Here is a 12,478-nt window from a genome sequence, read left to right on the forward strand (position 1 = left end):
TCCTTAACAGCGCATCCTCCAGTTCAACACAAGAGTAAGTCTGTGCTTTCCTAATGTTTTATTGCTGTTTCTAGTGTTAAATTATTTGGATTTTTTGACACTGTATTAACTGCAACTTGCTAAGAAGTTCTACATATACAAGTATACGATATCTCAGGAGATATCTCTTGATGAAGGGATATTTGGTGAAAGTAAAACTCAAGTCAAGTACTTTATTTTACTTTCATGTTGAGTAGAAAAAGATTTTTCTTGTTATTTACATTTTTTTTTTCAATGAATCCTATTCAGAAACCATTTAAATCTGAGCACAGGACAGAGTGAAGACCACCTGTGTACTGACATCATGCCAATGTTCGATACATGTGAGAGAAACCGAGGCCGGTTGAACCGCCCAATTTCCTGCGTCAATAGAGAGAACAAGGTCATGGCTAAGTTTGAAGCATTTCATGATGCAACACCTCGGGCCCCCATGTCTTCTGGTGGTATGGTATAAACTGTGTGTGTGTGTGTGTGTGTGTGTGTGTGTGTGTGTGTGTGTGTGTGTGTGAGTGTATATGTGTGTAGGAAAGATTGGGAAATATATGACAGTTTGATCTCATGTGTAGATTTAATCAGTCTGTTAAAAACCCTTAAAGAGTCAAAAGTTTTTACATTTTGGTTACTAAGATAAGATAAGGTTAATAAAACTATATTCTGTTATGTAACAGCGATTTAAACCTATAATGATGGTATTTGCTGATTGAATTGATTGAGATTCTCTGATCCTGTGTTTTATTTCAGCAGATCTGACTGTGATGAGTATTAACATGTATGAGAAGTTGAACAAGGCTGCCCATCACACTGCTGCATACAATCTCAGCAACCTGATCATCCGCCGGGGTCAAGAGTTCACCATGGGCATTGTCTTCAATCGTCGATTCAACCCAAAAATGGACTTGTTTTTTATTGAGTTCCTGATAGGTGAGTTACTTTCTGTTTATTATAAAATGTACAATAGTCTCTTTGACTATTCAAATAGGTTGAAGTTAGTATTTTTCTGAGATGTAAAGAATAAAGACCAGATTATTATTATAGAATATATTTGAGAAACACTTTATTATAGTCTTTAGTGTGTGATAAAATGGATCAACTACCAGATAGATCATTATAACCATGTTTCTAACATCATTTTTAAACTGATATTTTTTGGATTTGAATTTGGATCACATGAGCTCGAGACCACTTGTTAGTGGTGTTTGCTCTACATTTTGAATGATCCAAAGTTTTAAAATTGCTTAAAGTTTTGGATAACTTACAATGTATATATATATATATATATATATATATATATATATATATATATATATATATATATATATATATATATATATATATATATATAAATCATCTTTATATATAAATTACCAGGATGAGCTTAAAATATGTTAAAGCATAACAACCATTATTAAAGACTATTAATATACACATATTTGTTTTTGGGCCTGTGTTTCTGGTAATTATATAAACTCTGCAGTTATAAAATGTATCTGTCAAGGTATCAGGCAAGAACCCAAACTGAATGTATGTAACAGATAATAAAATGATATTGCATAATTCCATGATATTTTAAAGAATAGACAGTTTTTATTATTATGCCTCCACCACTAGGGTGTGCACTACTGTTCAACTGTCCATAACTCTAGAGTACTACAGTAATTCCCCGCTTTACCACGGTTCGAATCTTGTGCCCCTGGTTGATTTATCACAGAATTGCATTTGCCACATAACTAATTAGCTCGGCTGATTTTCCTGCTCTCTCATGGATAGCACGATAGACCAAAAAACTTATAGGGTTTTTTTTTTTATGGAGTTTTAAGTTGAAATAATGAACCTTATTCATAAAAATATAATTATTAATTATAAAATGAAGTAAAAGGTTAATACAGTACAGTACAGAAAGTAAAGAATGCGGTAACGTGTAGCTTTAACTCTCCTCTTTTTGGACATCATAGGACACTTCAACCAATAAACAAGCAGAGAAACTACACATAGGCTACGCTACTACAGAACTGTATACTGTACAGTACAGCTTCTTCTTCTTCTTCTTCTTCTTCTTCTTCTTCTTCTTCTTCTTCTTCTTTCGACTGCTCCCATTAGGGGTGCCACAGCAGATCATCCGTCTTCATACCCCTCTGTACTGTACATCTACCTCTTTCAAACCAACTTCCTGCATGTCTTCCCTCACCACATCCATAAACGTCCTCTTTGGTCTTCCTCTTTTCCTCCTTCCTGGTGGCTCCATCCTCAGCATTCTCCTACTGATATGCCCCATGTCCGTCATCTGCACATGTCCAAACCATCTCAATCTCACCTCCCTCACCTTGTCTCCTCTAGAAATGTGATACAGTGTACTGTATTTTTACGAATTTACACAAAATTTATCTCGCTTTATTCTTGCAAATGTATTCTGTGTGTTTAAAATGTGTGGGAGGATGATTTACGGGTTAAACAATACAAAAAACCATTTTTGGTTGGCGTTCGCCAACGCGGTATTCTGTTTATTATGGCCGGTTTTGGAACCTAACCACAGCGATAAACTGGTGATTACTGTATATCTTAAAAATACATGGTTTAAATCTTTTTATGGAATTATCATAAGTAACCTAAGAGGGTTAAAGTCAATTCAAGGTAAACATCAAGGTCAACCATTTAAAATAGTTTTTCTTTCTTTAATTGTGTCCTTCCTGTTTATTATACAAATATATGAACAAAAAAGAGAATAAGTAGGAACACCTTGTTATAAGCCCTTATGATCTAAAGGAAACTTTCAAATAAGACATTTATAAATGTCACAAATGAGGGCTTGTGTTAAGTAAATGTACAGATTGGCTGAGGTGTCATTGTGTGTTGTCTTATAGGCAATAACCCCATCCGTACCCAGAAGACTTTGATCTCTGTGACCTTTGGTGGAAAAGACCAGACCAATGACTGGGTTGTCCGTGTTATAGAGACCAACAACAGTAAAACAACACTAGGTATCACACCAGCCACTGACTGCATTGTGGGTCTGTACAGCACCTATGTGACGATTATAACCAATGCTGGTAAACAACGCTCTTCAAGAAATCCCAAAACAGATTTCTACATGCTGTTTAACCCCTGGGCAGAAAGTAAACACAACTGTCTTTTATACACAGTTACTTAATTTTTTTATTTATCCAATTTAGTTGAAAATTTCAATTTGGATTTGCATTTTTGGTGCTTCTCAGTGGATCAGGTTTACCTCGCAGATGAGGGCAAGAGGCAGGAGTATGTGTTGAATGATGTGGGAATGATTTACAATGGAGACTATGCTAATGTTGGCAATCGACCATGGAACTATGGGCAGGTAAGAAATTACAGTCCATTTAATTTTTTTATCTCTGAATATCTAACCATAGTTGCCACATCTTTATTATTATTAGGACATAAATGATCTAAAAGTTTATAAATATATATATATATATATATATATATATATATATATATATATATATATATATATATATATATTAAATTGTATTTATTTAATAAATACCTTGTCCTTTAGTTTCAGGAAAGAATTCTCGAAGCTTGCATCTTCCTTCTGGATTCAGGAAAAATGCCCCTCCAGTTCAGAGGAGATGCTGCAAAAGTGGTTCGGAAAGCCTCATCAATGGTATAAAGTTCAGTTATTCCCAAAATAAATTCCCAAAATATAATGATGCACCTTTAATTTTTATAAATATATTTCTTTAAAAAAAAGATTGATGCACTAGAAATATTTCCTGTTTTAGACCAAAAAAACATTATTTTATTATGTTACTATTTGTACATATGTCTATACGTTTTTAGATCAACTCAATAGATGATAATGGGGTCCTAGAGGGTAGCTGGGGTGGTGACTTCAGCGATGGTACTGCACCCACGGCCTGGACAGGCAGTGCAGAGATTCTGCGCAATTATTATTCAACAGGTGGTAAGCCTGTGAAGTATGGCCAGTGTTGGGTGTATGCTGGCGTGTGCAACACTTGTAAGTATGGCACATATTCACTGATATACTGTATAACAATTAACCTTCTAAACTCCCTGAACACCAGATCATAACAAGCTGATTATACACTATATGGTCAAAAGTGTATGGACACCTAAAATGATGAATTTTTATTGATGAGAAATATTTTTATTTTAATTTTAATTTTAATCTTTCCAACATTTACACAGGTTTATTTGTAATCACATTTAATGGTGTGGAATGTCCCCAAATTAATTAATTCCTGTTCTCACTTATGGTATTGCATTTGCACTAGTTCCAGACATGGATCAATCAATCAATCAATCAATCAATCAATCAATCAATCAATCAATCAATCAATCAATTAATCAATCAAAAAGCTTTTGTTGTCATTTCAACCATATATAGCTGATGCAGTACACAGATATTGTCTGCAACTGACATAGTTTGATTTTTGCGGTGTTACAACAATGTGTAACACTCAGTGCAGTAGATGATAGAGCACTAGACATCTTTTACGGTAGACAATTAAGAATGGCTAATATTTTATCATGTATAATGTAGTCCCTGAGCTGTTTTTCATCTTGACTGCAGTCCTCCGCTGCCTTGGCCTTCCTGCAAGAGTAATTACCAACTTCTGCTCTGCACATGACAGCGGTGGTAACCTGTCAACTGACATTGTGCTGGACGAGGATGGAAGTCTCGACACAGAGGTCTCCGATACAATCTGGTAAGAAATTTTTGTAAATGTTGTTTTGTTGGTTTTAAAACTAAAGGGATAGTCAATGTTCTGAAGTATTATACACACAGAAAAATCGACGTACAGGATTGTACTTTGAAGAGTACAAATGCTTTGTCATGGTAGAGCAATGTACCTCTGAACACTGGTACATTTTTGTACCTTCTTGTTTGTACCACTAAAAGAACATTTTTGCACCGCTAGTGATAGAAATGTACCTTAAAAATATGATCCTGATATTTTTTTCATAGCATTTCCTGTGAAATACTATCAGTGAAAATGGTATGAAAAACTATCAGGATGTAATTTTAAACCATTTTAAACCATACCAGGACACAAAGGTAGATTTCTATCACTAGTACCTTGATTTTCTTGTATGTAAGATGGGACACGGTGCAAAATGTATAACAATATGTTTACAGACAGAGACAATTTCAAAATGACCTTTTTTTCCTAAAATGGTACATTTGCATTTTGTTTTGATTTACATTCTACATTTACAGTACATTTCACAGCGTCCCAACTTTCTGGTTTGTAACAGAAAACCAAGATAAACTAGACAAGTACTGATGTAATATGAAGCATATTGGAACCAACAAATCAGTCAGGCAGGTATAAGCTTAGTGTGAGGTTGTGAGGTAACACACACACACAGAAAATGTGAGTTATTTAAAATAAGTAGTGTCATAGCAAACAAGTGAGTATTATTAATAATTAGGTTGCTAATTGGTTTCAGATGCTTTACAGAAGGTTATGTGATAGGGTTGAGGTTTGAGTGTCATGTATCACATGTTAATCACATAACCTGTCTACTTTATCTATGTTAGAGAAATTCGTTGTATTTGCAGGAACTTTCACTGCTGGAATGAAGTGTTTTTAAATAGGCCTGACATCCCGGGAAATTACGCAGGCTGGCAAGTAGTGGATGCCACTCCACAGGAGATCAGTGATGGTAAAACTCCACCCATTTTCAGTCACACCTTTCAAATGGATTAACTCACTAAATGTATGCAAAATCTCATGTCATGTGCAAAAAGTAGTTCAGCAGAGTCTTTACTGAACATTTACAAACAAAAAACAATATTTATGGTTCATTTTAATATCTTCCCTAAATTAAACAGCAAATGTTTTTTTTAATGGACAATAGTAGTACCGCTATAAATATAAAACATTTCATACAAATATAATACAGTATCTCACAGAAGAGAGTACACCCCTCGCATTTCAACAACCATTTTAGTATATCTTCTCAAGGTACAATACTATAGAAATGAAACTTGGATATATTTTTGTCAATGTGCAGCTTGTATAGTAGTACAGATTTACTGTCCTCTAAAAATACCTCAACTCAACAGCCATTATTGTCAAAATAACTGGCAACAAGATTTAGTACACTTTAAGTGATAACAGCTGTAAGTCGTGTAATCATGCAAAGTCACATGTCCTATTCATCATGTTCATGTTTTTGTCTGCTTGAAAGGACCATACAAATGTGTGTATCTTGTATTAGAGCAGTTAAAACTTTGTGCTCAGACCATACAAGTCGGCACAATCAAAGCAGGCCAATAAGTTCAGGAAGAAGTATATTTTGGAAGTTGGTTAGATAAATAAGATTTTAAGTGGACAGTAAATTTGTACTATCATAAAAGCTACACATTGACTACATTATGGATATCCAATTTTTATTTCTATAGTATTGTTCCTTGAGAACGTGTAATAAAATGGTTGCTGAAATGTAAAGGGTGTACTCACTGTTGTGAGATGATGTGTATATACTTCTACTTTTACTTCTACTTCTACTTCTATATATAATATAAATATATAAATTAATATATATATATTATCAGATATTGTTTATGCTAGGTTATTATCGCTGTGGTCCTGCAGCTGTGAAAGCAATCAAAGAGGCAAATCTGGGCTATTCATTTGATGCACGTTTTGTGTTTGCTGAGGTAAGCAGTCTATCAGGTCTATCTAATATGTTTAAACAACTCTTAAAACTCAAAAGATTTGAATCTTGAAATTTAAATCTCTTTAGTACTTTGTGCTACAATGTTCAATTCTATTTAATATCTTCAAGAGGCATTATGTGCACGCCAGCCTGAAGTATCCCGTAAAATATTTTCTCTTCGACAGGTAAACAGTGATGTTGTTTACTCTAAAAGAGACAAGTATGGAAGCATACATGTCATCTATGTGGACAAGAACTATGTAGGAAAGTTGATTGTGACCAAACAGATTGGCTCCAATGAATATATGAACATCACAGACTCTTACAAATATATAAAGAGTAAGTTGTTCTGTTATAAATGTATTGTTACTACGTTTAATATGCAACATGTAATTATATTAAGAACAGAGACAACAGTAAATAGTATTAAAAGGAAGGCAAACGCATGCTTTTGGTCATGAAACACATTCTTTATTTTCTTGTCTTGTGCTCTCATGCCACCCAAGTCTTCCCAGTATGTTTCCTGAAGTGTTTTATTAGTTTTATACTAGGGAAATGTGTAAGTTAAATGTTTAGTTTAATAATGACTCACATAATCATACCTTTTACCCATTTATAGCTACATTTAGACTGATGTAAAATATATGTCTATGAAATTATTGGTCATGATTTATGTTATAGATGTGTCACGGCGGCAGACACTGGAGCAACCGCAGGGTAAGAAAAGTTTTTTCGAAAAGCTTAAAAACAATAACAAATCAATAGGCAAAATCATAAAAAGAAGCAGAGTAGAGTTCATTGATTAACAAACAACTTAAACAAGACAATGACTAAAATGTTTTAAACTGAAAACACTGAAAATACTACAAACACTGAGTGTGTACTTCGCAGTTACAATCATTTTCTTTTAAAAAGCTTCTATGTACATTTTATTAAAGAATACGTAAGAATTCAACAGACATTATAATGCAGAAATATTGTGCTTAGACTTGGAGTTTGCGGTCAGTGAGAATACTTTCAATAAATCACTGAGGACTCAAGGGAGAAAGCTCACTTTTCTGAACCAAGTTAAATCACTGGAGTTCATTGTCTAATGTTGGTTACAGGAAAGGTGCCAGCTCCCACTGCACTCCCCTTTTTCTCATTTTGCCTTTTAAGTCTAATCAAATATTAATTCAGGCAGTTTAGCTCATCCCTTGAGGTTCATCTGTCATTTTCAGCATCAGGAAAACCAGGAACATTTGTTGCTGTTCTTCCTCAGTTTCTTTCTCCCTTTCTCTCTCCTTTGGGCGTTATGGCCTGAATTGTATTTTACTTGTGTCAAATTGGCAGTTTCAGATGCTACAGGGACCTGCTGAAATAAGATATCTCTTTCGGAGAGAGGAAAACAAGGCTGGATTTGAATTTGTGTCCAAGTGAAAATTACTTCCTTTATTAATAAGCAGAGTAAATAATGGAAATCAAACTCACTTTTGTGAACACAGCAGTTCCTTTTCAACTCTGGACATTGTTCTGAATCCTATATACTGCAAACTTGTGAATTCTGCACTCATGCAACCTCTTTGTGCTGCACGATGGTACTGGAGAAATTACATTCATTACAGTGTGTGCGAGTTATATAGAGTTATGACAATAAGAAAACCTTCTGATCTAAACTCCTCTGCTTATCCATTCTCCAAATGACCTATAAGAGTTTTGAAATAATTTGTAATAAAGAGCTTATTCTGAACATTAACCTATGGGTAAGATCAGGTTTGTTTGGAGCTTTCAGTACAAATTCAGCTTCATGTAGCAAGACAAACACATTGACAGAATTCATACAGTCTGATTATATACTATATTCGAGCTCTGTAGACAAATGAGGAGTAGATAGTTCAAGTTCTGAATAGTGCAGATGAAATAGGTCTAGGGTCAATTTCATTGCCAGTTGAAAAGTGACAAATAAAAAGAACAAAGTAGAAAACGGTTTTGATTTTCTTTGGCCTAGAATCTATCAGACAACAAAGATGACTACAGTTCTTACATAATCTATTCCTTTAGGTATTTTTTATCTGAGTGAGATAGAGAGTTATAACCAATGCTGTCTGACACATAAAGTTCCCAGTAGGGAAGATGTATATATGGATGTGTATAACTGATTGGAACCCTTTGTAAAAATATATTTTTTAAATATCTTTAAAGTTGATTGACTTTCACAGAAATATACAAAAAGTAAAGTTACCATAAAAAGAATTCAACTATATATTTTTATAACAAAGCCTAATGTGACACATTTGTTTTTATGAACTGCTTTAATCATACCTGCACAGCTATTCTTTGGTTATACTTTTCACAATATGTATGAATTTGATTTATTTTACAAATATAAACAAATTGAATAACAATATTTGTACATGACTCATATTTTATCATGTGCATTAAAGTAAAAGGTTCATCGTGATAAACAGGTCACATTATCAAGCAGTTTTTTTCTTGCTAGATTTATATTAAATATGTAATTGTTTGAAATGTGAGTAAACTCGGAGTCTCTCATTTGTTTTTGGTGTCATAATTTTGATACATCTTTAAAAACTATGGGCGTAAGTAAAGTAACGCTTTTAATTTTTCTGCATCTCTCGCACAGACACCGATGCTTTTCGCAGCGCTCGTGCCATACTGCCGGATGCTGATGTGCAGCTTTACACCCAGACCACCAAAAACAACAAGGACGTCAAATTAACCATGACCTTTAACAACCTGAGCAATAAACAGCGCACCATCACTTGCAAAATCACAGGCAAAGTGGAATACTACACCGGAGCCACCCGGACCCAGTTCATGTTCCTCACCCACGAAGTGACCCTGCAACCTTCTGAATGTGAGCCAGATTATGATACGCAGATTATTATATAAAAAACATTACAAACAATTTTTTTTATGCTGGTTTCACTACCTTGTCCACAGAAAATCAAAAGAGGACAATTTTAAATGATATTCTATTAGAGACACTGCTATAATATTCTAATGCATATATTAAGAAGAGGACAGTCTGCTAATTATGTAAAAACCCTGCTTGAATGATCAAGTGCATTATTTATGAAATGATGCTTCTGAGACTGTATGTATGTATGTGTGTGTTACACAGCTAAGCAGGAGGTCATCACAGTAACGGCAGATGAATACAAAAACTTCATCATCGGCCAGTCTTTCCTGTGCTTCATTGTGTACGCCTTCATCAACGAGACCACCATGTCCCTGACTGCCATGGAATCGATCCATCTGGGTGTCCCTTCCCTTGACCTTGAGGTGCATACATGTGTCTTGCTGTAGTTCTTCCTTGTATCCTCAAGGATTTGCAATTAAAAATACGAATTCATATATCATCATAATATCATCTTTCGTACTATCATCATGGTATTGGAGTTGCAACAGTATATCACCCAATATTAACAAAAATATCTCTGCTTTTTTTTATGATTGTACTTTCGGACCTTCAGGTGTGTGGACTCTCACAGGTTGGAAAGGATATGTTTGCGATCGTGGGCTTCACCAACACACTCGGATATGACTTGAACAACGTCACTGTGCGCATGGAGGGAATAAACCTCTTTCCTGTGAAAACCAAAAATTACAGGTAATACAATGACAGGTAAAAAATAAATAAAAAAAGTATTAAGTCATAATCAGCTGGTTCAGGCTAGAATACACATTTATTCTGAAGCCTTGTGGAAAAAGTCTCTAATGTAGTTGTTTTGTAACCCTTTAACATCATCTCAGTAGTTTAGTTAGTCATGTACTGTATTGTAAGACATTTGTGGTTTTATTAACTTGCTTACAAAAGTGGGATTTCGATGAAGTAAATGATAAAACATTCGGGGCAGACTACTTCTTCTTCTTTCAGCTTCTCCTTCTCCATACCCCCCAGTCCTCTACATCTGCCTCTTTCAAACCAACTACCTGCATGTCTTCCCTCACCACATCCATAAACCTCCTCTTTAGTCTTCCTCTTTTTCTCCTTCCTGGTGGCTCCATCCTCAGCATTCTCCTACCGATATACCCCATGTCCCTCATCTGCATGTCAGACTGTTACAGGAAATCCATTGCAGATTTACAATGCAGAACATTTAACAGTTTTGTGATAAAGAACACACATCTTTTACTTAAGTAGAAGTAAAGATACTCGTGTTTTAAAAGTTGAAGTACTGACTACACTTTATTACTCAAGTTAAATTAAAGCGGTTGCGGCTCTGACATGTACTTAAGTACAAAGTAGTCATTATTACTACCTGTTTTAGTGTCACACTGGTAACTGGACCTCATATTAATAATAGGGCTGTCAATTGATTACAATATTTAATCACAATTGAGCGAATGATTGACATTAGTTAACCCACAATTAATCGCAACTTAAACTGTTCTAAATGTACTTTAAACTACTTTAAGTTTTTTATACTCTAATCAACATAGGCATGGACAAATATTGATGCTTTATGCAAATGTATGATTATTATTAGTGAAACCATAATTAACATTGAGCATGAAAGCAAAATATTCTATTAAATGTTTTAAAAGTAATTATAGTGTTTTAAATTACGTAAAATTGGACACCAAACGGAACCCGCTGTTTCCACACGGACGGTTAATGAGGTGATAACGGAAAAACTGTACCTCTTCTAACTTCCCTACAGATTACATAATCAGAGAATATTTGTTTTCGATGTGAATTGATTTATTTAAAAGTATTATTATGTTTGCAAGGCAAGTATTTACTGAGATTCAGGTTGTTTGATTTATTTTTGGAAAGAGAGATGACAGAGACAGCAGAGAGCGCCCCCTGTCTGTTTTCTTTATTTTGCAAAAGCACAGCATTTTGTTTTATGAGTGTGTACAAATAAACGTTGACCCTTTACAGATTCCAATGATGTATTGCTCTTATCTGTATGATAAAAAAGACAGTAAATTACCTTCATTTTGGCGTTATGAGAAAAAAAATGGTTCCGGCGCGTTCGTCGACCCCAGAGGGTTATTTGTGTGCATTATGCGGATTTTGACAAGAAATATGTTGATGGGCTGAAAACGGCATGCAGTGAGAAGAAAAAAATATTGACATTTCAGCAAATAGAATAAAACTAAAGTAACGAGCCTGATTTGAATATGTAAAAAGTGGAAAGAACAGATATTTCAGATGTACAGATGTAAAAATGTAATGAGTGAAAGTAAAATATTGTCCAAAAAATAAATAGTGAAGTAAAATACTGATACCAGGAACATCTACATAATTACAGTAACAAAGTATTTGGATTTCATTAATTCCCACCTCTGTGATATACTAAGTTCATTATAATACTTTTTTTTGTTTGTGTGTGCGTGTGTGTGTGTGTGTGTGTGTGTGTGTGTGTGTGTGTGTGTGTGTGTGTGTGTGTGTGTGTGTGTGTATGTGTAGCATCATTCAAGAAGGTTCTAAAATAAAATGGATTGAGTCATTCAAGCCTCAGGAGGCTGGAACCCAGGTGCTGGTGGCTTGCTTGGATTGTCCTACTCTCAAAGATGTGTGTGGACACCTGGACATCATCATACAGCCTGAAGCCAACTAAGAAAGAAGAGACACACACACACACACACACACGCACACACACACACACACACACACACACACACACACACACAAAGACAGACAGACAGACAGACAGACAGACAGACAGACAGACAGACAGACAGACAGACAGACAGACAGACAGACAGAAAGAGAGAGACTTGCTTGCTTTTTTTTTGCTTGTCTATTCTCAGTATATAAAGC

The 12,478-nt window shown here is 34.8% G+C and overlaps 1 protein-coding gene across 1 annotated transcript; it reads left to right on the forward strand.

Annotated features, from left to right (window-relative positions):
* f13a1a.1 (coagulation factor XIII, A1 polypeptide a, tandem duplicate 1) lies at positions 1 to 12,374 on the forward strand. The gene is made up of 16 exons (XM_083546161.1): positions 1 to 34; positions 289 to 482; positions 781 to 960; positions 2,898 to 3,149; positions 3,249 to 3,367; positions 3,569 to 3,676; positions 3,853 to 4,030; positions 4,607 to 4,742; positions 5,600 to 5,703; positions 6,615 to 6,703; positions 6,888 to 7,041; positions 7,384 to 7,419; positions 9,326 to 9,559; positions 9,827 to 9,987; positions 10,179 to 10,315; positions 12,125 to 12,374. Exons 2-16 carry the CDS (start codon positions 344 to 346, stop codon positions 12,273 to 12,275), a joined length of 2,178 nt encoding a protein of 725 aa, XP_083402287.1. The 5' UTR covers positions 1 to 34; positions 289 to 343; the 3' UTR covers positions 12,276 to 12,374.
* Positions 12,375 to 12,478: the final 104 nt, after the last annotated feature.

Source organism: Silurus aristotelis (genome assembly GCF_946808225.1).
Source record: "Silurus aristotelis genome assembly, chromosome: 1".
NCBI classification, from domain to species: domain Eukaryota; kingdom Metazoa; phylum Chordata; class Actinopteri; order Siluriformes; family Siluridae; genus Silurus; species Silurus aristotelis.

Bases quoted from the DNA above. Each gene is read 5' to 3' on its own strand.
- f13a1a.1 (XM_083546161.1), top strand. From the start codon at position 344: ATGCCAATGTTCGATACATGTGAGAGAAACCGAGGCCGGTTGAACCGC. The intron at 3,677-3,852 runs GTATAAAGTTCA...ATACGTTTTTAG, and splicing joins TTCGGAAAGCCTCATCAATG to ATCAACTCAATAGATGATAA. The intron at 4,743-5,599 runs GTAAGAAATTTT...TTGTATTTGCAG, and splicing joins GAGGTCTCCGATACAATCTG to GAACTTTCACTGCTGGAATG.